Genomic DNA, 25,733 nt, shown 5'->3' with positions numbered 1-25,733 from the left:
TTCAGATTCAGAAATAGAAGCTGTGGTCTAATCCTAAGGAGTGCATGGGTGAGGCAATATGCTAATATGATGAGTATTAAATATCTACAGGTTCAACATCATAAATTTAATCTGCCGTGGCGGATACATCCTCCCAAAAATAAAATAGGCCTCATTGCTCCCGTTACTTAATGATTAAAGAAAAATCACACAGAGAAGAGGAACACATTGTGCCAGCACTGAGTGACTTTAATTTACACCTTTAATTGTGCATCCATTTTACACCACATTAGACCATTCACATGATAAAGACTGTAACCAACTCTCTTGATACCTAGTAGCTGGACCCAAGTATTTCCCATGTCACACTTTGCCCTAGTTAAGCAATAATCATATTTGTTACACCGTGCTCCACAAACTTACACTTCTTAAAATGTAAAAAAAAAAAAAAAATCAGGGGAGGGGGGGAAAGTAAAGGAAGAAAAAAAAAGAAAGAAAAGAAAGACAGTGTTAGTTTAGTGCTGCTCCTTAGCGCTACGACCAGACGTGGAGACCGTGACCTGGAATGTTAGAGGGTGGGGCTCTACCCACACCCCGTACTTGGTGGACTTCTCCCAACCCCGAAGGCTGCAAGACATGAAGCTCCTACAATATGGAATGCTTCTCAAAGGGAATGGTCAACTCCTTTGCAGCTGGCTCATCCAGGAACCAGTAAAGCTTCCCAGTGTGTGGCTGGACAAGGGCAGCCGGCAGTGGGTTTTCCTCGTTGCCTTCCAAAATACGCTGTGGCAAGAAAGAAAAAGATCAGGCACCCGTGCTTTCAAACTCTACACTTTGCATATGGTATTCAAAATACATAACATAACAGAGGCAACATATTTTAAGTTGTGAGCTGCCCAGGGTCACTTTGGAACCAGGCAATGTCTAAGGAAATATATGCATAAATAAAGGTCTCTCACACACACACAAGCACATTTTCCTTGCTAGGCGGCACTGGGAACAGTCATAGGTGAATTACTGCCAAAGGAAGAGCCTTACTCTTCCTTAGAAAATTCTACAACAGAAAGAAGGGGATGTGCAGCCATCATTAAAAAGGAAACATGTGTGAACTGGACAAAGCCACAATTCAAATTGAAGCAAACAAGTTTGATTCCTCAGTGTATTAGCTCAGCATAATTAATTCCTCTCCAGCTCAGCAAACCAAGGAGGAATGAACAAAACCTTTGCAAGAAACTTTTCAGAGCAAAACTGAAAAACTGGAGTGGCAATCTCTGTCCACAAGCTAAGCTTATTTGTATCTTCTCTGCAGCCCCTAGAAATTTTGTACCATCAAAATTTGGGGATATAATATGGGAATTTGATGGCATGCCATTGTTGTTGATTAAGGAGGGGGATGTCTGAGAAAATAAAGGAAAGGTGGACTAAGGTTTCAGGGGGGTTACAAATTTTACTCCCTTATTAAAAAACATTTCCAAAAGGCTGAATATTTTGCCCCACTCCTATGATGACATCACTACCATATCGCCCACAGTACTCAAAAGCTGGGGAATAAAAAGGAAAAATATAGTCCTCCCGAAGGATGGTACCTTTATCACTGCAGCCTTGTTGTCCCCTGTGGCAACGAACACCACACTCCTTGCTGCATTCAGCACAGGCAAAGTCAGTGTGATCCGCTCTGAGGGGGGCTTTGGGGAATCGCTAATGGCAGCCACAATCTTCTCCCGCTCCTGACACAGGAAAGTAAATATATGGACCATAGTGAAGGAACGGAAAGATAGACCTTGGAAACAGCATGAGCCAGAGCTAGGTTTACTTCATCTTTATCCACACAAATAAAGCACAGTATTTAATTCTCAAGGTCTTAAACAGAACAAATTATCTTACAAGTGTGCACAGTGTTCAAAATTAACCAGCTCTTGGAATGTTTTGTTTTCAAATGGTCCTTGACATAGAACATCTCTGTGTGCCCCAAGTCCATAAAGCTTAAAGTTGTCAAACTTGGAGACCCCTGCTATAGAGGATTTTCCAATGGAATACAAGTATAGATTATCAAACACGAATGAAGTTTGAGGAATTAAAGTTGTTGTTTAACCAATTGATGCTTTAACTGTTGGGGATCAGCCTCAACTATAGCTGATGTACTAGTTAACTGCAAACTCATAATGTTGGAAGCCATTTCAATTTTACTGTGTTATGATAATATGGAAGAGACACACACACCTTCACATTTTCCCCCTTCTAAAAATCATACGATCACCTTTAATTTGCCCAATCACCACTTTCTTCAAAGGTACTTACACTGAAACTCCGATATAGGTATCTACATTTTAATCTAATTTATGTATCATTTATAGGACTTAAAATTAAGTAGTCCATCTCTAAACTGGTCAGTACCAAATATTTTCAAGTTTCCATTTCAGTACAGTCTAAAGTATTGCTCAGATCAAACAAAGAAAGGGTCAGAAATTACAGGAACAGATGATGCAAGATCAAAAGGAAAGCACGGAAAAGGAAAAATTTTTATTAATACCCACAAGAGAAGCCAATCCATGTCTATTTCAAAAATCTTTATGGCTTCCCCAACGGCTGGATATTCTACTTATCACTAGATCAGCTCACTTGCATCTTTGAGCCATTTATGAAAGAAGTGCAGGGAATCAATTATACTTACTTTCTTTTTTACATTTTGCCATTTGTTACTTTCTTGATGGTCCCAGCTAGTAATAGGCATCAGCATGCTAGGATAGGCAACTTTTTGGGTTTGGAGGGCATGACTAGAATTTGAACATTAAGTTGTACTGTAAGAGCTCCTCAAAATGATCCTCATGGCAGGAGATGTTGCCTATTTACAAAATAGCTACTCTGGGACATGTGGCCAATGGCAAAACATCTGGCCAATGGCAAATTGAGGGAAATGCTCTCTTCTATCCTGCCCTTCCCTGGCGGTTCTCTGGCTTTCTGTCCCATTGTTTTCTCTTATGAGTTGGGAGTTTAACTAAGGACAGCAGAGGCAAAGTTGTCTCCCAGGCAGATCAATCATACTGACAGACATCTTAATACTTCACAGTAGCCATTAGACATTAGCTCTGGCTCTAGACTTCTTTAAAAAGCAAGACTCTCAGAATTAAGAATAACTCTTGTTCTCAATGCACATTTGCCCAATTATTTCCTGCTGCTGCCCAAGGAAAATCTATTTCAATAGACTTGTTACAACACATCACTTTTTAGAAGGATAATCTGTCATAAGTAAATTGCACTAAACTTTAATCTGATTACTGTGGGCTTCCTCAGAATAGCCAGCAGGATTTTTGCTCCTTCAATCTGCAACAGCCATGACTCCGTCTAACACAGTGGTTCTCAACCTGTGGGTTGGGACCCCATTTGGGATCGAATGACCATTTCACGGGGGTCGCCAAACCATGCTGTCCGCCATTTTTTTCCCTTTTCCCTAGCTGTCCTAATCCCTCTTATTGGTGGCCACACCCACTTGGGTGTCACCACAACATGGGGAACTGTATTATGGGGTCACGGCATTAGAAAGGTTGAGAATCACTGGTCTAACAGGATCTTCAACCCAAGCAGGAGCAGACAAAAAAAAAATAAAAAAAAATTCACCTACAGTTCCTCTCTTTGGCTCACCTGTAGTAGGGGATGATCTGGAAAAAGAGAGCAGGTGTGCCCATCTGGTCCTACTCCTAAGATCAAAAGGTCAAATACAGGCATATCTTCACCCTGGAAGGCCTGTGGAACAGAAACACACTTGAAGGTTGAAATATCACATTCACTTATCTATCTGTTCAACTTTTATACTGCCACTGGGTGTATGTTTATTAAAGTAGTTTTCAAATAAAAATATATTATGAAGAATATAAACATGGGAACAATTATCTTTCCCTCCAAACACAATCTAGAAAAATGAAAATGTCTTTGCCTGATATTAAAAAAGTACTAAAATATGAATCAGTTGGCATTATTGTGTTAAGAGTTTCCATGATCTAGTTATTATTAATTTTAATCCTTTAGGACGACATGTTTTCTCACCATCAGTTTTGGCATTATTATTGTCCTGAACTTGATCTGAGATTTCAAGCATTTGGAGGAATTATCCCTATTTGCACTGGTTAACTAGTCTCAAGTAGTCTGACTGGATAAAGACAGGGCTTACCTTATTCTAGCACAGCATCATATGGAAGATGCTGTAGGATTACAGTTTCTGGAACTCGGAGCTAAAGTGCTAAACACAGCATTGTTGAATTGTTGTAATAACTGGCATTCATCATACTTTCATTTTAATCTACATTGATCATCTTGCCACTAACTATTCAGTTTGCCCAAGGCCTTTGAAAGGACATCAGCCAGAAATTTACTATGAGCAGGCTTGTTACAGGTCTGGACTCAAAACTGTGTCATGAACATATTCAAAGTTAGTGGCTCATCAACATTTTGTCAAACATTTGGGGAACTTTTATCAGTACTGAATGGCAAAACAGCAGATCAAACCAGGAGGAGCTACTGAAAATAGGGAATTCTTGAGAAAAAAAAATCCAGTTAGGATTTAATCTCATTTCCAACCACTGTACTTTGCCTTTAAGTTACTAGAGCCCTGCAAGAAAATCTGACTATCTGTGGCAAATAAAAATACACCAACTCCCAGCCGTACCTTTTTCAGCTTTTCAGCATAATCTGCCGCTGCCTCTTCTACAGATAACGAAGGATTGATAACAACTATTTGGTCATCAGGTATAGCAATTTTAGAAAGGAGGTATGTCTGAAACAAAGTACAAATCGTATTACAGAATGACAAAAGTAACTGTGGTCATGCTTACTTATATTTTTTGCTCTGCTTTCACACAGACACAAAACCAGGTTGGAACTGAGATGAGACTCTCATAGAAAGGAGAGGTTGCTGTTTAGGAGGACAAATTGAGGGGGGAGGGGAATAGAATGCATTATCATTATACTCCCCAAGAACCATCCTAGTGAACAGAAGGACCCTTTAAGAATAGGAAAAGAATGTTGCAGGGATTGAAATCGGATGAAATAGATAGGAGATAAATTTCCATTCTATGCAATCTCATAGAATCTATTTCCTCTGGCAGAATAAAAGCAGGATCAAATCTATGAAATCAAATCTATGACATGCACTTCTTCCTATTTTGCTTCCTTTTTTCGCTATAACTGTAAGCTCCGTGCAACTTGGGTTTGATTGTTTTTTTCCTCCTGCTTGTAAGTACCATGATTCTTACTTGTGTAATAAAAATAAGAAAACAAACACCCCACAAATGAACTTTCCATTGCTGTATTTCCACACTAGCATATATTTCCCTTGTGCAACTGTGATCTTCCATGCAGCAGTTAAAGATATAAGACTCCTATCAAGAAAAAAAAGGTAACTTTGTCATGGTCATTACAGGCAGTCTTTGACTTACAACAGTTCACTTAGTGACCGTTAGAAATTACAAAGGCACTAAAAAGTGACTTATGACCATTTTTCACATTTACAACTGTTACAGCATCTCCACAGTCACATGATCAAATTTCAGATACTTGGCAACTGACTCATATTTATGACGGTTGCAGCGTTCCGGGTGATGTGATCATCTTTCGTAACCTTCTGACAAGTAAAGTCAATGGGGAAGCCAGATTCACTTAACAACCATGTTTCTCACTTAACAACTGCAGTGATTCACTTAACTGTGGCAAGAAAGGTTGTAAAATGGGGCAAAAATCACTTAACAAATGCTTGCTTAACAAAAGAAATGTTGGGCTCAGTTGTGGTCATAAGTAGAGGACTATTTGTATTCCTAAACAGACCTCAGAGAATCATCATTTACACCTGGAATATTGAGTTTACGGAAGGACAAGGCAAATCTTCCAGAATCTGGGAGTTTCTCCTTCGGCAAATGATTTGGTCCAATTGTTAAGATTACTAAAGAACAGGAATGATTTCTTACTTTTCCGCAAAAGTAGACAGAATGTAAACTCACACACCATCTGCCCATTGATCAATATGTTTGACAGTCAATTGAACCCCCGTCTGACAAAAGATTCTAGGCTATTTAGATTGCAGCCTAACATTGAATATGCACATTTTTAATGTGAGCATCCATACACTAAATTGCTATAGTTTAAACAGCTTTCCTGCTATGTAAATTTAATACCCTTAAGCAAACTACAGAGTTTTTAGTCAAAAAGAAGAAGTGGCCCAGGCAGACAAACGGAAGTCAGCCCACCCTAAAAAAATTAAGCAACAAGCTACAGACACTTGTTTTCCAATACAGATTCAGGGGCAGATTTCATACAGCTCCATGCATGGCTTGGGTTTTTAGGGTACGAATCGACACAGGCTCATATTAATCTGCTCCAGCTTTTTGTAGTGAAAAGCAGCAAATATGGTTGCTGAGGGGGGCGTCACAGATAGGATGCTGAACAAAGGAGATTTCAGTCTGGCTCCGCAAGGCGTTTGCAGCACCAAAGGGAAAAAAAGAGTTGTTATTTTTGGGGGGAGGGGTGAAGCAGTGTGGACAGGTATCGCAATCCGCGGGGACTGCAGGTGAAAAAAAATGGAAGATCAAAGCTTAAAGCAGCCACCAGCCTATCCCTCCTGCAGTCTCAGGTTTACCGGCATCACTCGAGGGAGTTCACGCCCAGCCTTCCTGGCCGGGAAGAAGAGCCGCGGCCAAGGAAACACGTCCCCCCCACCGGCCCCGCCCCACGGATCAGCCCCAGCACCCACCCCGGCCCTTCTTGAGGCCCCCCTCGCCCCTCCTGGAGAGACACCTTGTAGGCACCGAAGTTGCTCTCGGGGTCGTTCAGCGGGACCCGCCGCTCGTCCACGAAGGCCAGGAGCCACCGGGCAGGGCAGGCAGCGGCCGCGGGCAGCTCCTGAGCCAAGATCCGCACTAGGCTTCCACCTGACAGGCCCAGGGAGAAGCGCCCACCCGGGCCGGACTGAGCTTCCCGCTGCGCTACCAGCTGGGCCAGCGCCGAGCCCAGCTCCTGCGGCGAAGGGAAGACCGAGATTTGGGGAGGCGGCGACGCTGCAGCGGCCGGAGAGCGCCGTGGCACCGAAGAGCCGGGCATGGCGAGTGAGGTGAGGCGGCAGCTGAGAGGAGGAACGAAAAAACCCGGCAGCGAAGCCGAGAGGGACCCATGGTGAGAAGGCGAGCAAGCCCGGGCGGAAGCGACCGCAGTCGTCAATGGCACGCGGGCGGAAACGCTCTTCTTTGAGGGAGGAGTTAAAGGGCAAAAGCGGCGGAAACATATGCAAGAAGCCACCGGAAGCCGGTGAAGCCGACACTCCCCCTATATTTATTGGCAGGCGGGATCCTTACATACTGCAGAGAACACGAAAATAGAAGTTGCAATGGACCCAAAGAGTTTCGTTTGGCTGCATTACGAAATGAAATAATGGATTAAAGTTGGGGCCATATTGGAGTTCCTTTGAGTTTTCTTCATTAGAAGTCTAATGTGGGGCGGGAAATCAAGGATGAAAGGCAAAGACGGTAAGGGGGATTTATTTCATAAGGTTTATAGTAAGATTCTCTCTCTTACCTTTCCTGAGAACTCTGTAAGGTTGAATAGGGCTAACAGGTAGCCCCAAATTGGGCCTGAACCTAGGTGGGCCTGTCTTTGCTGGCCAACACCTTAACCATTGCACAAAGCCAATGTCCTGGAATTGGTAGGAGGGTTTTCTTATTTTAATTTGATAACGTTCAGGTCTTTGATTAACCGGGTCGAATAGAAACACCAGCATTTTCCAAGTATTGTCACTTTGGGCACCAGCTGTTCAAAATCAAAATTTTGAAGGTTTTTTTTTTAGGTTGTCTTGTAGCTAGCTTTTAACTCAGAGACTGACTGAATTAGTTATTAAAGCCATTTCATTAGGAATAATTTATCATGACAAGAAACATCAGACTATGATTTTGAAGGCTCTAGTATCTTCTGAAATTTATCTTTAAGCCTATTGTGTTGTTAAATTTTAGCTTGTCATCTGTTTATGGTTCAGGATATTGGTAAAATCCAAAACTGGGTTGAGTAAACTAGTTTACTTAATCTTCATAAATGGGCAGTGTATATAGCCTGTGTTTGAAACAGCAGTTCCATAATAACAGCCTCATCAGGCAGCACAGAAAATTTAGGGTGGCTCTGATGTGAAGTTGACATGTTTAGTAGAAGAAAGCATACATTTCCTGAGCAAGCAAAGTCAGCCTACCACAAAACCATACTGAGGTGAAATGCAAATTAGCTGTGCCATTTTGTTTAGTTAGAATTTGCCTCCAGTTAACAAACTTCAGAGATTAGATATTGCCATATTACTTGGATTGAATAGGAAACATATTGTAAATGCCCTGGGAATAAAAAGAGAAAAGAAAAACAAACTGTCCCTAAGCAAGGTAGGTACATTTTGGAGAAACACTATGTTGAGAAGGATTGGGGAAAGATTTTTAAAATTATAGTTCAAAGGTTTTATAAGTTTCAAGTTACACAGAATCCTATACATAAACATATACACTGAAGTAGACAACTAGTAACTTATCTGTTTTTGTGGCCCTCAGATCCCCATTTGGCTAGGATTGAAAATTGTTAAGTGTGGTTGTGTCTACTTGAAATGATATGCCTTTGCTCTCAAGATAAGCAGGAGGGGGGGGGAGATTTTATGTCTCTAAGTGTGGTAAATTAAATTAACATTAAAGCAATGTTAGAACCAGATTAACAAAATAATTGAGATCAATGGAACTTGAGCGGCTCAGAAAAATGCAACATCATTTCAATCAAAGCAGTCTCTTGAGGGAAGTCTAGAATAGACACGAATGCTTACTGGGTAGAAAGACTATAGAAGATCCAGTTTGACGGAAGAGTGATATGTTTTGCAAAGGTACAGCTTACGTTACAGTCATGTCTATTTTTATTTGGAAGCAAGGCTTCTTGCGTTCCAAGAAAGTTTACTTCCAAGAAGTGGAGGCTATTTAGCTGCCAACCAAAAGCTTCTGAAATAGATGTGAAGTCTGACTTCAGAGCTGTGATGTTTGCTTTGGGTCAACCCCTTGTACAAGTTATATTTCTTGGAACAAAAGATTAATTTGAAGATGAGCATCTTGCCCTTGCGATTGCAACATGGATTGGGCTGGTAAGAAAATAGTATTATGGCCCATCCCTGTATCAATGACCTACTGTATGGCTTGAGGTAAATCCTTTAGTAAAGTTATATTTTTATCAAACTAGGGAGACATAAGAGCTATACTGAGTGGTGACTTTTTTGCTTGGCTAGTACTGTTTGGCCAGGTTAATAAAACTGACAGAACCAACAGCAGACACTTGAACATGAAATAACAAACACGGAACATTTTCATTAACAGAATAGATATGCACATAACGCAGAAATGAGTTCTTTTAAGGTTCTTTATTCTTATAAGGTTTTTCTCAAATCAGTGTTATGTTTTGGCAATAGTGACTCCAATAACAAAATGTAACATTGCTTCAAAAAATTCAGTTAGACAATGCATGATTCGCAAAACCAGGCGCAAAATTAGTTTTGTTTGCTTTTTTTAAACAAATCTTTTTCTCCAGATCATATCAGTTAGCTGTAGGTAATGTTTATTTATGCAACAACTAATACATCTTATGTTCATAACAAAATTGTTAACTTGTTTTAATTCGTTCTGAAGAGAAGTTGGAAAAGGCACATTCTGGGTCTTATAATTAAAAAAGGGAAACAGATGACTCCCATGGCTTCTAAACTTATTTATCAATTGCCTGGCTAGTACAATACTTGGTGTACAGTACTCAGAAATATAAAATAACATTGTTCTGTACATGTCTTTGTAAAATACTCTTAGATGAAATTCTATTTCTGCCAAAGAGAAAAATATCAAGGAAAATTAATTTGATCTTAAGTAATTCAGGGTACCTGAAATATTTTATTCACAATCATATATCAGGCCAGTAGTGTATACATTGGTAACAGAATATTTCCATATCACTGTATCCCAAGAATTACAGCTTCTTTGAACAGGCAGGCATTCAAAATTCAAGCAGTCCATTTGTATCGTCTTTATACAAATTCTTAGTGCCATCTACCCAAATGGCACTAATGAAGCAAAGTTATGAATGTCCAAATCAGATATTGCTGGAAGATCAGTGTGAGAAATGTGTTGCAAATGGTCTTTGATGAGCTGACATGCTTCCTATGCTGGTCAGAAGAAATTAGTAAGTCCAAAGACTGAACAGCATCAGACATCCACTCCTTTCAGGGTTTAATGGAACTGTTTTTTCAAGATTCTGGAGCAGTCAAATAATTATTTGAAATATCCCATTCCTCCAAATTAACGTTTGTTTTAAATAAGATGATTTAAAATAGATTAAAAGAACATACATCAATTATTTTCCCACAGGGTATAGTCTGTAACAGCCAATGGATATGCTGTAGGTAAATGGAATTTGAAGTACCACAATATCCTTCTGCTAAAAGAGCATCCAGAGAACATTTCAAGAAGAGTTTCCAAACCAACTTATTTTCAATATACTTATATATCATTTTAAAAAAATAATACTGTTATCTCATCTGATTAGTTCTGTTTCTGGCTTTTCTATTCAACATCAAGTTTCTACGCATAAACTGTTGCATTTTGACAGTCAGTTCCTTAAAGCTACAAATAAAGTTACAAAGAAACAATGGGAGGAACTCTAAATTTGTATGTCTGGAACCTGAAAAGTCTAAAGGAACTGAAGTCTTTATCCCAAACAATTATTCTCTGCTTTAACACAATGAAATATAGCCAACTAACACAGAAGAAAATAATTTGATCAGTTTGCTACAACAGGTTTAGTCATCCCTGGTATATTGAGGACATTTAATAATGCAGATCAGAAATCGTTCTCGCTTTTATATGGAATTCCCTATCACAATAGTTATTTGGAAGAAAAAGGCCTTTCTAAAAACTGAACAATACAAAAAGAGTTTTGGAAATGGTTAATGTGCTTTTTTTAAAAAAAAAAAAAAAAAGGAAGGAAAACCATCTTGCTCTCACACCATAGTGGGCTTTTTCCCTGTTGCATATTAAAATCTTGTTTTGCTTATTTATTCAAGTCTATTTCTCTACCAAAACAAGACCTTTCGACATCAGGATCTTTATGCGTCGTCTCACCAATTAAATCAAAGAGACATTTTTCCAGTCTGGATCCTCTCAAAAATGCACTCATCTATTGGTAGGTACTTGCCAAGTTTCACATCCAAAAAGTATAACCGATCTGATATCTGGTGTGGATTGTAGCCTTCTCTTTGTAAACGGGTCTTCTGAATCTTGAAAGTGCCTAGTGGAAAAAGAAAGAAGACAGAAACCGATTGTTGACAATTACATGCAAAAGAGGCAAGGCAAGGGAGGTCTAGCTCTAGGACAACAGCCAACTTGCTGAGGGCCAATTCAATGCTAAATTAATTGTTTCATTCAGTTGCCTTTACAGGGGTCCACACTTTCATTGAAATTATTGTAACTTTTGCATTTCTGGATTGACTTTCTTTTTATTATGATTATTATTGGCCACGGTTCCATTGAAATGAATTTAACTTTTGTACTTAGTGAATTGTCCCGCGGCAAGGTGGCCGTAGAGACTTGGCTGTGGCGAGTTTTGTCCCATTCTGAAGCAAGGAGCAGCACTTAGGACAAAGACAAGGATCAGACTGAAGATGTTTTATCTGCAAACCAAGGCTATAGGAATAGCACTTAAGACTTATGTACCACCCATAATGCTTTACAGCACTATCTGAGCTGTTTACAATGTCCGCATATTGCCCCCAACAATCTGGGCCCTCATTTTGCCAACTTTGGAAGGCTGAGTCAACCTTGAGCCTCGTCAGAATCAAACGCCAGGCTCTGGGCAGAGTCAGCCTGCAATACCGCATTCTAACCACTGAGCCACCGGGGTTCGTTTTCAAAACATATTGCTGTGAATTCCAATCACAACTCAAAACTGAGCCAAATTCAGAGGAAGATTACTTCTGTGAGGTAAGAATGACTACCTCCTGACAAAGGTTTTTCTCCTGCTAAGAAGAGGAATTAAAAAAGAAGGGTTGGGAAAAGGAAATGAACATCTGCAATGCAAAATGCGGTATCTTAGTCATTTGGCCAGTACAGTACAACTGAAAAGGACTGGTTTGGACTATGGAACAGGCCCATAGCCATTCTTACAAACAAGCTGGGGTGTATTTGGTTGGAGAACTCCCATCTCATACATACAAATGTTTTTAATGTTTATCTACAAAATAAAATAATGTCTGTTTATACCGTTACTTTAGATCAGTTATTTTAGCAAAGAAAGAAAGAGAATTCTTGTTTAGACTGCACAAAGTTATTTGTTAGAAACTGGAGGATAACTTAAATCTCACTGGTGGACCTCCTCTTCCAAGAGATTCCCAATCAAAGAATTATGAAATGCTGCCATCAGACAGTGAGCTTCCTCTCATACCCTTGTTTGTCTGGCTGAGGAGACTTTTTGCCCTCCTTCCTTCATCCCAGCTTTCAAAAAATCTAAAGTGCTTTGAATCTTCTCGTCCAAAGCCCAGAACAACAAAGCTAATGCCAGTTCACAAAAGGTGACTATGTAATTGCATGATCTTTCATGTGGACAAGCCCTTACAATTCCTTTTAAAAAAACAAAGTTTTTTAAAAGTTTATTAAGAAATGGAGGGAATACAGGAACGTGACATTCACACACACAAAGAATAGCTAAACCTGCTCTTGAATATCAGGGCACGTTTCATGTTCACTGCAGATCAGATAATCTGGACGTTCTATCTGAATATTGTTACGTAGACCCTCCTTTTTTCCCTCTCACATGTCTAGAGTACCACCCTCAGTTTAAAAGAATATGGAAGATAATTGAAAGACAGCCTCTTTGTAGAGTCTAGTGCTTTGTCCAATCAAGGAAAATACTCCATCTCTGATATCACCAGACTATCTAATAAAGTAGGAAGTTATCTACTTTGGAACACAGTTTCTGACTTCCTTCAAGGTTTATTTCAAAGACAGGTACAGAGCAAAACAATTAACAATGTTTAGAAGTAAAAGAGAAAGGTTGGCCATAAAACACATGCTAAAAGATAGCTACGGTGGTAATAATAGAATAATAATAGATCCCCTCCTCTCCCTCCCCTCGTCTTGCTCCCTCCCCTCCCATCTTTTAATTATAATTTTGTATTCTTATTATGATTTTATCACTTTTAATATTGTAAACCGCCCAGAATCACCTTGTGGCGACATGGAAAGCAAATACATTTAATACAAATAAATACTCTATTAAACCTTTTAGTATCTATTATATATCCCACCTTGGTCCTTTAATTTAAACTTAGGCACCTTTTTCAATCTGTATTACCTGTGGTGTCAACCTGTGGCAGAAATCGGAGGAAGATAGGCCGTGCATATGGAGGTAATGCTTTCTGTATCTCCAAATACAGAATGTTAGGATTCAGTTTTGCTTTTGGGTCAGCAATAGCTGCCATTCCAGCCTTGCCTTCCACTCCTAAAATTTAAAAAAGGAAATAAGCAAAATTATATCAGATTTTTACTATGGTCACAGACCAGCATAAAGCAAAATGATAAAGACTACTCACTCTTAAAGGTACATTTTCACAAAGAAGCCACTGGCAGCCAGCTAATTCACAACTGGAGATCCAATCCAGATGTGCACCCCTGCTCCACAGCTAAAGAGCCTAGCTGCAGAGAATAAGCACTGGAGGGACTTTGCTTTTCTCCTTTTCTAAATAACTCTCTTCCATTTGTCAGTGTATCTGTGACTGCAACAGGAAGACCTATTTGGCTACACCAGCCAGCTATTGCAGCAACCACATATTAAATGATTTTAATAGGCTGCAAATATTTATTGCAACTTGTTTCTTCACCCTGTTTTTCCTGCCTCACTTCCTTTTTGTATTCTCTTACGTAAGTTCTTAATTGGTAAACTGCCGCAGAAGATTCTGGGTCTTCCATTTGTGCATGGCACCTGTTCCCCATTAGTGCAGTACACTAATATTTAATTTATATGATGAGACTCAGTGGTTAGAAAGTGGGATAAATGTATAATAATTCAGCCAATTACATCAAATAATTAACCTAAGCTGTTTCCTGTCATACATTCTCCATGTGGAAGGTTGAAGCAACTTTGCAAAACAAAACAAACAAATCCTCTATGTTGCTTTTTGCTCAAAGACCAAAAGTAATAACTATTTGTTCAAACAAGTGAGCTAACACAGAAGAGGCATCTGAAGGAGCAATAGATGCTGTTGACACAGCAAAGCAAAACACCTTGCCATTAAACAGAAGAAGAGGATCAACTCTGCCTGTTTTACATCTGTTCAGACAGCTGCTTCCGTTTAAGTTTCAGAATGAATACCACTGGAAAATAACTGGACTTCCTGTAATATATCTGTCGTCATAACAGCTTGTACCCTTATCTCTCTATTACTCTATGGCAGTGGTTCTCAACCTTTTTAATGCCGCGACCCCCAACCGGCCGTAATTCGAGGACTACTCAACCGGTCGTAAGTCCAGGACTACTCAACTGGTGCAGCACCGTTTGCAGAATAGGACTTTTGGCGGGCTGAGCAGGGCAGAGATAGCCTGGACAATTCCTATTGGCTTTTGAAAGCCAATAGAATTAGACTCTATTCAAGAGAATCTATTCTATTGGCTTTCAAAAGCCAATAGAATAAAAGGGAGTAGCACAGCTAAGGAAAAGGGGGAAAAAAAATGGGGGACTGCGTTGTTTGGCGACCCCCATGAAATGGTCGTTTGACCCCAAATGGGGTCCCGACCTACAGGTTGAGAACCACTGCTCTATGGCTACTGTTCCAGAGATTTTTTTTCAGCCCTAACATACATATAAATTAATGATTTTCAGTGTTACTATAGGTGTATGTTTTGAGCTGCCTTTGTTGTTTCTTTTTATTATACAGTATCTCCCATCACCAAACCCAACAGTATCCACTGATTTTGAACTTGACAGACCTGCTTGCTGAGTTTTTAAATTCTAAATTACCTGGTACCTCTACCCCATAAACGGCCACATCTGTCTTGCTGAGAATATGGCTGAGGATTCCCTCAACTTCTGTGGTGGAAACGTTCTCCCCACGCCAGCGGAATGTATCCCCACTGCGGTCTTTGAAGTACATATAGCCAAGATCATCCATCACTAGGACATCTCCTGCGGGAAGAATAGGATTTCAGTATGTATCACGAAGCCTGTGCTTCTGCCAAACTGTATCTTCCAGCTGGGAGTTCAACCAATGAGGGTAAAGGTAAACGTTTCTCTGTCCAGTTGTGTCCAACTCTAGAGCGCGGTGCTCATCTCCATTTCTTGCCTGAGAGAACCAGCATTGTCCAAGACATTTTCTGTGGTCATGTGACCAGCATGGCTATATGCCCAAAGAGCATGGAATATACTGTTACCTTCCCACCATAGTGATACCTGTGAGCCTATTCATTTGCATGCTTTCAAACTGCTAGGTGGGCAGGAGCTGGGGCAAGAATGGGAGCTCGCCCCATTGCGCGGCGCTTGAGTCTCGAACCTGGGCTCTCAGCTTTCCAGTTGAACAGCTCAGCATCTTTAACCACTGAGCCATTGCGTCCCTCTTCAACAAATGAGGACTAGAATACAATAAGCATATTGTTTCCCAATTACCGATACAACAGATGGATCAAGAACAAACATGCAAAAATGGTTTGGTAAAAGGGAGAGAAAGACCATCCACATTATACCTAAACTATCTCTCAAGAATGATGGCCAGAACCAAATCAAGAAACTTCTTGTAGAAGAACAACCTCCATCCATACTGGAAAGTAATTCTATTCATCCCAAAATAGAGCAAAATCAATAATGTTGATAAATAAGCTTAGGCAATAGAAGTGTTTTATTTGCACTGCATTGTGCTTTTAAGCCATTGTCAATGGTTTTAAGTTAAAGTAAGTGAACTAACAGTATTGGTAAGGTGACCAACCATCCTCCTTTAGGGAGGACAGTCCTCCTTTTGTAAGTTCTGTCCTCTCTCAAAAAGTGTCCTCCTACATGTCCTCCTTTTCGAAGACTAATCTGTAAATTTCCGTATTCGATCGATGCCGATCCGATCCGTTGCGTGTGATGTGACGTATTTGTATTTGACATGACGATTCGTCAAGCCTCGGTACAGTGTGGTGAGACGCGATTATGAGACGCATGTGCTCTGCACAGAATTGTTTTAAGAGAGTGCGCCGCGTGCAAGTGGCTTTGTTTACTTCTTATCGAAACAACACGGCACACACGCACGCATTAGACTCCCTTTTTTTTTCCAATTTATTTGTGTCCTCCTTCTCATTGTAAAAAAGTTGGTCATCTTAGTATTGGGATGTTTACAAAATACTGCTTCCCTGAATCATCATGCATAAGAAGCAACAACTTTGGAGTCATCATAGCATTAAGTGATTTTAATTCCAGTTCAGATATTATTTCTTTTAAATACTACCACAGGTCTATGCTTAAGGAAGAATTTCAAATATCTGAATATGTCTTTAATTTCTGAGGAACTTAGATACTACATAATTTTGTAATTTTGACTATAATATTTGAATAATTCAAAATTACAAAATTATCCTTCTAGGACACAAAGGGGCCAAGACAACTGCATGAAGAATACCTGTAAGATAAGCCTGATCTCCTTTTTGGAAGACATTATAAGCTATTTTCTTATTAGTTGCATTTTGATTGACATAGCCATCAAATCTCCGCAAGGGGTCTTCTTGGTTTATCCTGCCCACAAGAAGTCCGGGTTCTCCTAAATAAAGGAAGAATTTAAAATATAAATATATATTCTGTGTTACAGCATTATGGATACCCGGATGGATTCTTTATATTTGCTATTATCTTTGGCACAATATCGCAACAAAAATTGAGACACAAATATTACAATTTACTTCTTTTCATCTAGCAATTCTATAACTGATCTGGTTAAGAATCTTACTGAATAGTCATTTCATTTAAATTTTATTTCTTACTATCCTAACGCATCTTTAAGTCTTCTGCAGCAGTACTCTAGCTGAAAATTGTAGGACTGAAATAAACGCTGAATTTTTTTAAAAGTGCATACTCAATATAAAATGTTATTTGATTCCATTATAAAGTAAGATTTTTAAAGAGGATTATGTATTTGTATTTTCAAACTCATCCTCTCCTAAATATATATTTCTAAATGTGTCTTGCCCCCAAAGTACGTTCTCTTGTAATGGTTGCCTTTGAGCTCCCCCCTCCAAAAAAAAAAAAAAAAAAGAACTAAAAAGAAAGTTATATTCTGAATCACAATTGGTCAAGGAAATTCAAATCAAGACCATCTGCTTCAAATGCAGCCCAAACAAAATTCACGAGTATCTGTAATCTGTAAATCAAAGTATACACATAACATATATAAGCAAACTAACTAATTTGCTAAGCTGAATCGCTGGCTATATACCGTAACCTTTTCTTTAGTATTTTTCTTAATTTAATTGCTTTTATCCTTTCTATATGATCCTGTGTTTTCCATGTCTACTCAACCTGTCTTCTTTAGGCCTCTCTTAAATATATATATATTTTTCATTCTTTTTTTTTTCTTTTCAAATATCAGTGATTAACTTTGTTATTTCACAAGTTTCCATTTGTCATTTGCTTTACTTCATTTACACATTTGCTTACCTACTTATCTGCCACCTTTCAACTATTCAGATTGTGGAGGTAGTTTTAAAACATGATTAAATATTGTTCATGGCGAATGGGCAAAAGGCTTTGTACTCTTGAACATCGATGCTTTTTCATCTCCTGTCTTTACAATGGCATATAGATAGTCCTCGTTTAACAACCACTCATTCAGTGACCAAAATTATAACTATTATGGGATCATGATCTGGGAATTTAGTGACTGGCTTGCAGTAACAATGTTGCAGTATCTGGGGTCACATATATTAATTGCCATTCGCAACTTTCACAAGCAAAGTCAATGGAGAAGCCAACAGGAGGTTGCAAACAGTGACCATGGGGTGTCATGCTTAACTATTCTATGGAACTTACTTAATGATAGCCACTGGAAGTGCAGGAACTGCCTTCACTAAGTGATGTGGTAATTTGACATCACACTTCACAACCACATCACTTGATGAGAGAAATTCCAGTGCCAATTACTATTGTCCAGCAAGGACTACTTGTATTTGCCTAAGAAGCAGATCAAAAAGTCGCCTCTCCGGTCCTGTAAATTCTCCTGCCCTTGATTAATTTGGGCACAATAATAATAAACAATATCCAGACCATCGATACTCCTCGACAATTGGCATTGTGTAGGAACCTCTATTCTTCAAGTCACAATTAAGGCATAAAGCATTTTCAGACTTACTTACCTGGTTGACAGGAGATACAAAGTCCGTTTGTGCCACGTATTAGCTCCATGGTATCCTCATTAACTTTCACCAAGCGGATAGGATATACATTTGGCAAAATCCGGCTATGGAAGCCACAGGCTCCCACCTGTCAAGAATAAAAAAATTAAAAGCAAAGGAGGCCTCCAAAAGCTGCATACATTTCTCTAAGGAGGTTATTATTTACTAGGAAAATATTCTGTGAATTTCCAAGCTCTACAAAATGGTGAGATGTGACTTGAGGGGACCAAGCAAACAAGAACATTGGGACTGGCCCATTCCACTTGCGCTGGCAGGAAAGGGCATCCTGCAGACCCCAAGGAATTCTGGCCTGCAGGGTGCAGGAGAAGGATCTTTTCTGCCATGGTTCCTGTCTTCTGGAACCTCAGGTCCCTTGTGGTGAGATCTGCTCCTACCCTCTTGGCCTTCTGCAAGAGCCTCAAAACCTGGCTCTACCAATTGGCCTGTGGCTCTGATGGGGACATTCCATGTTGGAGGTGTGTTAGCAAAAGATTATGCCTCCATCTAGTAGTACTGTTTTATTTTTTAACATTTCATCTCTGTTCATTTTAATATTGAATGTTTTAGTATTTTGTGCCTTTGTTTTTATGATGCTGCAAACCACAAAGATGCTCAATAGTGAGATGGGCAGTATATTCATTAATTTATTAAATTTATATGCTACCCATCTCACTATTGAACATCTTAAATGATACAATTAGAAGGTTGAAAATATTAAAACACTGAGCATTAAAATTAACAACAAAGTAGATAAAAAGAACCAATGTACAAAACGGGTGGAAGTGGAATCTCCATCTAATCTACCAGCCACCTCCAGAATGGGATGCCCTCATTGGGGTCCCATGTTAGCCTGCTCAGGTTCTTGGTAATTTGTATTTAAAATCCAGGAATGGGATGTAAATTTGAAGGAGAGCAGTATTCAAAAAAGTGAAGTTTTCTCCTCCTTGTATTATATGGGGATTTGGGGAAAGACAAAATGTTTTCCATTTTCTATGTATCAATAAACCTGCAGGCTAAAATCTCTAGTGTTACATAGCACAGGACAAGAAAGACTTGAGGTCCGGCATGAGAAAAAGAAAAAAAAAAGATCTCCATGGTTCCTAGACTTCTAATCAGGAACATTCCTCTTAAGGAATAGAATATATTGCAACATGTTACTGCAACTCCAGTTTTTGCAGTCTGTACATTAAACAAACATTGATAAAAGCCCACAGCACTGAAGAGAGAATGCTATTAGCAACTGGTAACAAGCAGTAGTAACTGCTTCAGGGTAGTAACTGAACCTGCCAAGAGTCAACAAATAGTTGTCATATCTACAGTAATAGTGACCTTCTCTGTGAAGGGATTATCCTACTAATCCAATCACTTCTTCAGTGACTGTAAAAACCCAGCTGTCTCCCTTCATATAGTCACCGCACTGTAGCATCTGACATCCAGCCAAGTGGTCTTAAAGGGTACATTCCCTCACTGCAGATGGGCAGCTATGCAAAAAATGGCCCATTCCCAGGCTGCAAAAGTGAAGCTGAGAAAGCCCACATGCTACAGATTTTGCAAACGTTGCCCCATCCTTGCCTGTAGAGCTTGATTAAAAAAAAAAATTATCCGAAGTATAGAAAGTCAATGTCTCAATTTACCTTTCCATCTACATTAGCAATGCTACAGTTACACTCAGTAGCCCCATAGAATTCTCCAATCTGTTTGATTCGGAAGCGCTGTGTGAAGTCTTCCCAAATGGTGAGCCTCAAGCCGTTTCCAATAGCTAGCCGCACCTGGTGCTGCCTTTCTGCCTCCCGCACTGGTTGGTTCAGCAGGTATCTGCAAATCTCCCCGATATATTGGATGATCTTTGAAAAGAAAGAAAGAAAGAAAGAAAGAAAGAAAGAAAGAAAGAAAGAAAGAAAGAAAGAAAGAAAGAAAGAAAGAAAGAAAGAAAGAAAAAAAAACACAATTTGAAAGAGTAACCTTGCAAAGTCCTGAGGAAATTGGATAATAATGCAACTTATTCAAGGTACACTGCATCTTTATCCAATTTGCTTAAGGAGGTTTTTTTTTGGCTTAAAATGAAAAAGGAATTGACGTTTGCAAAATGCCAATAGTTCTGTTTTGTTTCTAAAGCTGATTTGTTTATATAATTAGAATACTTAGAAATATTTTAAATGTGATTAATCAAAAACCAGCAGTCTGTTTAAAAAGTATTACTGAAATAGTTGCAACTCGTAGATTGAAACCACTGTTTTAGAAATAGGAAAGCATGCTTTTTCTGAGACAGAATTTGTCGATACAACTATGTATTATTTAAACATTTTCCAAACTAAATTTCTCTTCATACATAGATAACTAATGAAAGATAACATGGTTGACCATGGAATCATAAAAAAAATGGTACTGCTAATGTTCATGTGAATGTATAAATGTTTGCATACTCCATTCAAAAATCACAACATAATTACAAGCTGATGTGAATGCCAAGAAGACTTTTAAAAATGCTTTTTATGTTTTTACTATTTTATTACTACAGTGAAATGTTAAGGGTTATGCTATAGAGCAGGGGTTCCCAACCAAGAGTGCCTGTACCCCCTGGGGGTGCGAGACGATATTCCAGGGGGTGCAAAAACTTGGGTTTTCAAAATTATAGTGTATATGCATAATTTGTTGCCGTTATTTTGAACTTTTGTAAGCGGTGCAAGAATATATCAGGAGCGTTCTAGGGGTGAGGGGTATAGAAAAGGTTGGGAACCACTGCTATAGAGGATGGGCAACTAAATAAATCACACAAGTTAATTGAACAATAAAAAGTATTATTAACCCTGTTTACTACAATCAACCATAACAGTGTTGGATTCCAACATGTGAAAGAATCCTAACTTTTCTAAACTGCAAGAAATGTTTCCTGCTTCTTACTTAAGGGCAATCTTTTAACAACACATCAAACAAAGCAAATTGCTCAAGAACAGCCACTCTTTTAATATAAGCTTTTTTTGTTTACTGGGTTGTTGTCCAAAAAAGCATGTTTAAATTTGGCTATTCACAGAGTAATTAAAGATTAAATAAAGAGTAAATAAAGGATTAAAGTACTAGAATAGAGGTTACTCCTTGTTTCAAACCTCAAAGCACAGGAAAGGCAACGTCAGTTTGGTGCCTCAAAGGGTGGCATGCAAGATACTGAGAGGAAGCAGATTTGACTTTTTCAATTTTTAAGCTTGTGTTATCCAAAACGGCCACACTTATGAAAGGATGGCCAGTAAATCAAGGGATTTCCTATTGGAACCTTCTTTTGCAAAAAAAAAAAAAAAAGTAAGTTCCCAGTAGGTCTGCAGAGTAAAGTATGCTACCCAAACTACAGCAACAACAAAAGCTTCATGACATATAGCCCGGAAAAGCAGATGAAACTAGGTTCACTCCAGAAAATGAAGAGGTTATTTCTCGATGCTGTGAAATTGATGGCATCTGAGAGGCCTGTTGATCTGCTCCTGAGATTCTGGACCTTTAACTCTGCCAGTGTCCATGCCCATTAATTTGTTTCTGTGGTAGCTGCATTTAATGCAAAAGTTTAGTAGCATTTACAATGAATGACTTCTGGTTATGCCTCAACTCCACTTCCTGCCATTATCTAAGCAAGAAAGCTTCCTAATAGCAGCGATTCAAAGACTGACTAGTGATTACCCTTCCACGGTTGCTATTGCTTCTAGCTTTTCTGAATCTGGTTGAGACACCAATTGGCTAGAAGCTGGACAAAAAAGTTTTGGGAGTAACCTATTAAAGTATTACGTTGAACTGTAAGTGAGATATTATAAGGCAGTGATGAACTTTCCAACTGAACAGCCATGGTCTACTTTTCTTTTGCCTTGACATTTTGCCAGCACCTGTGGCTGATCAGGACAAAAGAAAACTAGTTTACAGCCATTCAGCCTGAAAGCACATGACTGCTTCATTGATGCCAGCTATGAAAAACTACACCAGTATATCTTAAGCAAGGTAATTTCTCAGTTTGCCCACATCCCATTACCGTTGCCTTTTCTTGGTTCTTTATTTTTCTTTTTAATGTGTAACTGTCTTGCCAAGCAGCCTTCCCCAAAGTTGCATTGCTCCCACTTATTAACTGTGGTGCCTACAAGCAAGAGTTCAGAGATCTCCTTACTGTACACTTGTATTTCACACAGTCATCCCAGAAGCGACTGGCAGAAAATTTCTTCTTAATCACTACCGTCAGACCATGAACCACACACTGGCCGATACCCATGATGTTCCCTAAGAGACAGAAAGAGAGAGACTCAGCAGAGACAATTTGCAGAGACATGCTTGCCAGGAACTCTGGGGAACATTAGCAGAGTGCCCCCTGGTAATGCCCAAGCCAACCTCCATCCTAAAACATGCAGCCATAATGCCAGCCTACCTGCTGAGTGGTACAGTGGTAGACAGTTATAGATTATGTCATCTTGGGTCACTCTGTAAGCGTAATAACCAAAAGCAGAAATTCGGTAATATCTGCAATAAAAGAAAAAATAGGTATCAATAGAGTTGCACTTAATTGGTACTAGATAACACACAAGATTTGTGAAAATTCTTCTAGGATCAAAGGACAGTTTCATCTTGCAGAAAACCAGTGATACAAGTACTGGAATGCAGTACAACAGTGCTCAGTGTGGTCAGCTGGCACCTATACTGGATACATCTTGGGAAGATATACAGGAGAAACTGTAGGTCCTCACTTAACAACAGCAACTAAGTCTGGAATTTACATTGTTAAAGTGATGCAGCCATAAAGATTGATATCATGTGACTTCATCGCTTAAGCAGTGGCAAATCTTGGAAGTTGTCTTGTCATCATAAGGATTGTGGGCCATTAAGTGAGGACCTCACCTGACTGGGACTTGTGAATTCCTGCCAGTTTCCAACAAGCAGTCAATGAGGGACCAGGTAGGAAGCTGCAAGCCTTAGGCAACAACAAGCCTTCCTTTAAGGGGCTCACAAGCAGGCCAACGGGGGGCCCATGAAGGTTACGGAGTGCTGCAGGATTGAGGAGGGGGATCCTCTGCTGCAGCATGTGCTGCAAGGCCAGGGGTCAGGCAGCACAGTACAAATGTGGCTGGGCAAATGGTTACCTGCCCACCCAGGGCTCACACTCAACCTACTACCTGGGGGCTCCTCCTGGGAGAAAAAGTGATGGGAACAGGAATGACTTAGGACAGGGGTGTCAGCGCTGAGATCAGCGCAGAGAAGGGAAATGGAAGGGAAGGGAAAGGTGCAATCTGATGGATCACCGTTTAGCCTTTCTGCTAGAGACCAAGAGCCAATCTTCACCACGTCTCTCTTGGGCTAAGACTAAGTCATGACTGGGGATTCCTAGCCTGAGGAAGAGAGGCGTGGCAAAGGTTAATTGACTTAGTCTCTAGGGCCGAAAGGCAAGATCAACCCATCTGTGGATTCTCCATTCGTCATGCTGGAGAAAGTGATGGGAACGGGAATGACTTAGGACAGGGGTGTCAAACTGCCGACCTGCGAGCCGGTTTTGTCATACCGATGCCACGCCCACCCCATTGTCGGCAATGCAAAAAGAGTCGTGATACGTTGCGACACGTCACGTGACGTTGCGAATTTTGACACCCGTGACTTAGGAGAATGACTTGTGACCTTCCTCACTAGCTTTCCCATTGATTTTGCTTGTGGGAAGTTGGCAGGGAAGGTTGCTAAATGATTGGTTGTTAACTGAGAATACCTGTACGCTCAACTCAATTACACAAAGACGATGAGAAGATTATTTTAGCTCTCAAGTCATCCAAACTGATTTTGCAGAATAGAGGGGAAAGGTTGTTTTAAAGAACTCTTTCTTTATGAATAACTCTTAAATTATTATTTAGTTAAATCTTCTCTTTGTCATTTTAACTCTTCATCTATTTCCTTTGCTATTGTTTGTTCAATTAGCCCTTATCTGTTTCTCTCTGTGTAAAGAAATACAGAGCCGAACCAGATCTTGTAAACAGAACAAACGCTATCAAGCCTCTTTCCCAAGAAAGTTGCAGTTGTACTTTTACAGTGCAACTGCAGCTTTACCCTGTATCCTCCAGTGCCCTCCACTATGAGTGAACAATTTTTTTACATTTATATATATATATTTCCTTCAGGAGCTCATGGCTGCATATTAGTGCGATGCATGTTTCAGAAATGATTAGGAAAATTAGATTCCGTGTGAACATAGCATCTCTACTATTCATTAAAGCTGATCCTTCTTTTTTAGGGTCTTGGAGAAATTTTGAGAGTGATCATTATTATGACTCTCAAAGTAACCACACTATTTTTTTTTAAGTCTATGCAGAAGCCCGGGGGGGGGGGGGGAAGCTGCAGCATTAATGAATAGCATAGAGGTGATGTGCTCATGCTTATGTGAGGTTTGAAATGTTCCTTTAAAATTATTGTTGAATATTGCTGAATGTATAATCCTTGCCACTTGTTCTATCAACTTAAAAACCTGTGAAAAAGTTGGACTAAGAAGCAGCTATACTTCCAATGAGTTATAGTAGGGAGTTAATAATAGTGGGGAGTTATAATTATAATAACTAAGTGGAGATTTGAATCAGAAATAATCTAATGCTCTAATTGCTACATTGTCTGATCACATATGAGGTCAAGAGTTCTAAGACTTCTTGAGCCATTTCCAAATATTAGCTTCTTTCAAATCCTCTTGCTTACATAATAGTCCTTGCATACTTCCACCAAGGCTTCCATTTTCCTTACACTCCATAGAAACAAAATGATAATACCAGGGGCATTTGGAGGAGTGTGCATGTGTGTGTGCATGTGTGCACGCACACAAATCTTTCTTCTATAGGAGAAGTATCCACATCCCAAAGCCTCCTTCATTTATCCACATAATAAAAAACCTCCAGAAATAAAAATATTAAATATTGGCAGGTAACTACCAAGGTCAGGTACTCACCTACTGTGCACCACAATGGCAGCTTTTGGCATTCCAGTTGTTCCAGAGGTATAAATGTAGAACAGCCGATCTGGAAAGACAGCACAGCAGCGAGGGATGAGTTTGAGATCAGTTTCTCTTTGTTATTTCTACTTAACAAGTTACCCATCTCAAGGAGACGGCTGCTTCAAATGCAGAGCACAGACCCAAAAGCAAGGAGGTTAGGCTATCTCCCCGAAAATAATTCACAGCCTGGGTTGTCAGAACCTGTTTTACTCATCTGAACCAAGTACACAGCCCTAAAGGTGTAAATTTTTTTGCCTCCACTTCTCTTTGGAACTAGGCCAGGACAACTAGTAACATGAATATAGAGGAAAGGTCACATAAAACTCTCCCTGCATCACACCTCA

At 39.6% G+C, this 25,733-nt stretch overlaps 2 protein-coding genes across 3 annotated transcripts in view; both read right to left on the bottom strand.

The window, feature by feature from the left end:
- Window positions 1–205: 205 nt before the first annotated feature.
- PGLS (6-phosphogluconolactonase) lies at window positions 206–7,095 on the bottom strand. Its single transcript, XM_039350385.1, has 5 exons — window positions 6,760–7,095; window positions 4,640–4,747; window positions 3,619–3,720; window positions 1,566–1,706; window positions 206–762 (listed from the first exon to the last, which is right to left on the bottom strand). Exons 1-5 carry the CDS (start codon window positions 7,060–7,062, stop codon window positions 625–627), a joined length of 792 nt encoding a protein of 263 aa, XP_039206319.1. The 5' UTR covers window positions 7,063–7,095; the 3' UTR covers window positions 206–624.
- Window positions 7,096–9,365: 2,270 nt separating this feature from the next.
- SLC27A1 (solute carrier family 27 member 1) overlaps window positions 9,366–25,733 on the bottom strand; it is a 34,704-nt gene continuing 18,336 nt past the window's right edge. For both annotated transcript variants that reach the window (XM_039350383.1, XM_039350384.1), the window contains 9 exons: window positions 25,345–25,414; window positions 22,804–22,895; window positions 22,549–22,658; window positions 20,045–20,254; window positions 18,372–18,498; window positions 16,646–16,783; window positions 15,016–15,180; window positions 13,354–13,500; window positions 9,366–11,292 (listed from right to left, as the gene is read on the bottom strand). In XM_039350383.1, the coding sequence (XP_039206317.1) occupies window positions 11,135–11,292; window positions 13,354–13,500; window positions 15,016–15,180; window positions 16,646–16,783; window positions 18,372–18,498; window positions 20,045–20,254; window positions 22,549–22,658; window positions 22,804–22,895; window positions 25,345–25,414 (1,217 nt within the window). In that variant the 3' untranslated portion in view covers window positions 9,366–11,134. The remainder of the gene's footprint in view (window positions 11,293–13,353; window positions 13,501–15,015; window positions 15,181–16,645; window positions 16,784–18,371; window positions 18,499–20,044; window positions 20,255–22,548; window positions 22,659–22,803; window positions 22,896–25,344; window positions 25,415–25,733) is intronic.

Source organism: Crotalus tigris, unplaced genomic scaffold (assembly GCF_016545835.1).
Source record: "Crotalus tigris isolate CLP2741 ecotype Arizona unplaced genomic scaffold, ASM1654583v1 scf7180000018323.1251302, whole genome shotgun sequence".
Lineage (NCBI taxonomy): Eukaryota > Metazoa > Chordata > Lepidosauria > Squamata > Viperidae > Crotalus > Crotalus tigris.
The sequence above is the reverse complement of the archived record's forward strand: the minus strand, read 5'-3'. Positions and strand labels throughout refer to the sequence as shown.

Bases quoted from the DNA above. Each gene is read 5' to 3' on its own strand.
- PGLS (XM_039350385.1), bottom strand. From the start codon at position 7,062: ATGCCCGGCTCTTCGGTGCCACGGCGCTCTCCGGCCGCTGCAGCGTCG. The intron at 4,748-6,759 runs GTGTCTCTCCAG...ACTTTGTTTCAG, and splicing joins GCAACTTCGGTGCCTACAAG to ACATACCTCCTTTCTAAAAT. The intron at 1,707-3,618 runs GTGAGCCAAAGA...TTCCTGTGTCAG, and splicing joins CAGATCATCCCCTACTACAG to GAGCGGGAGAAGATTGTGGC.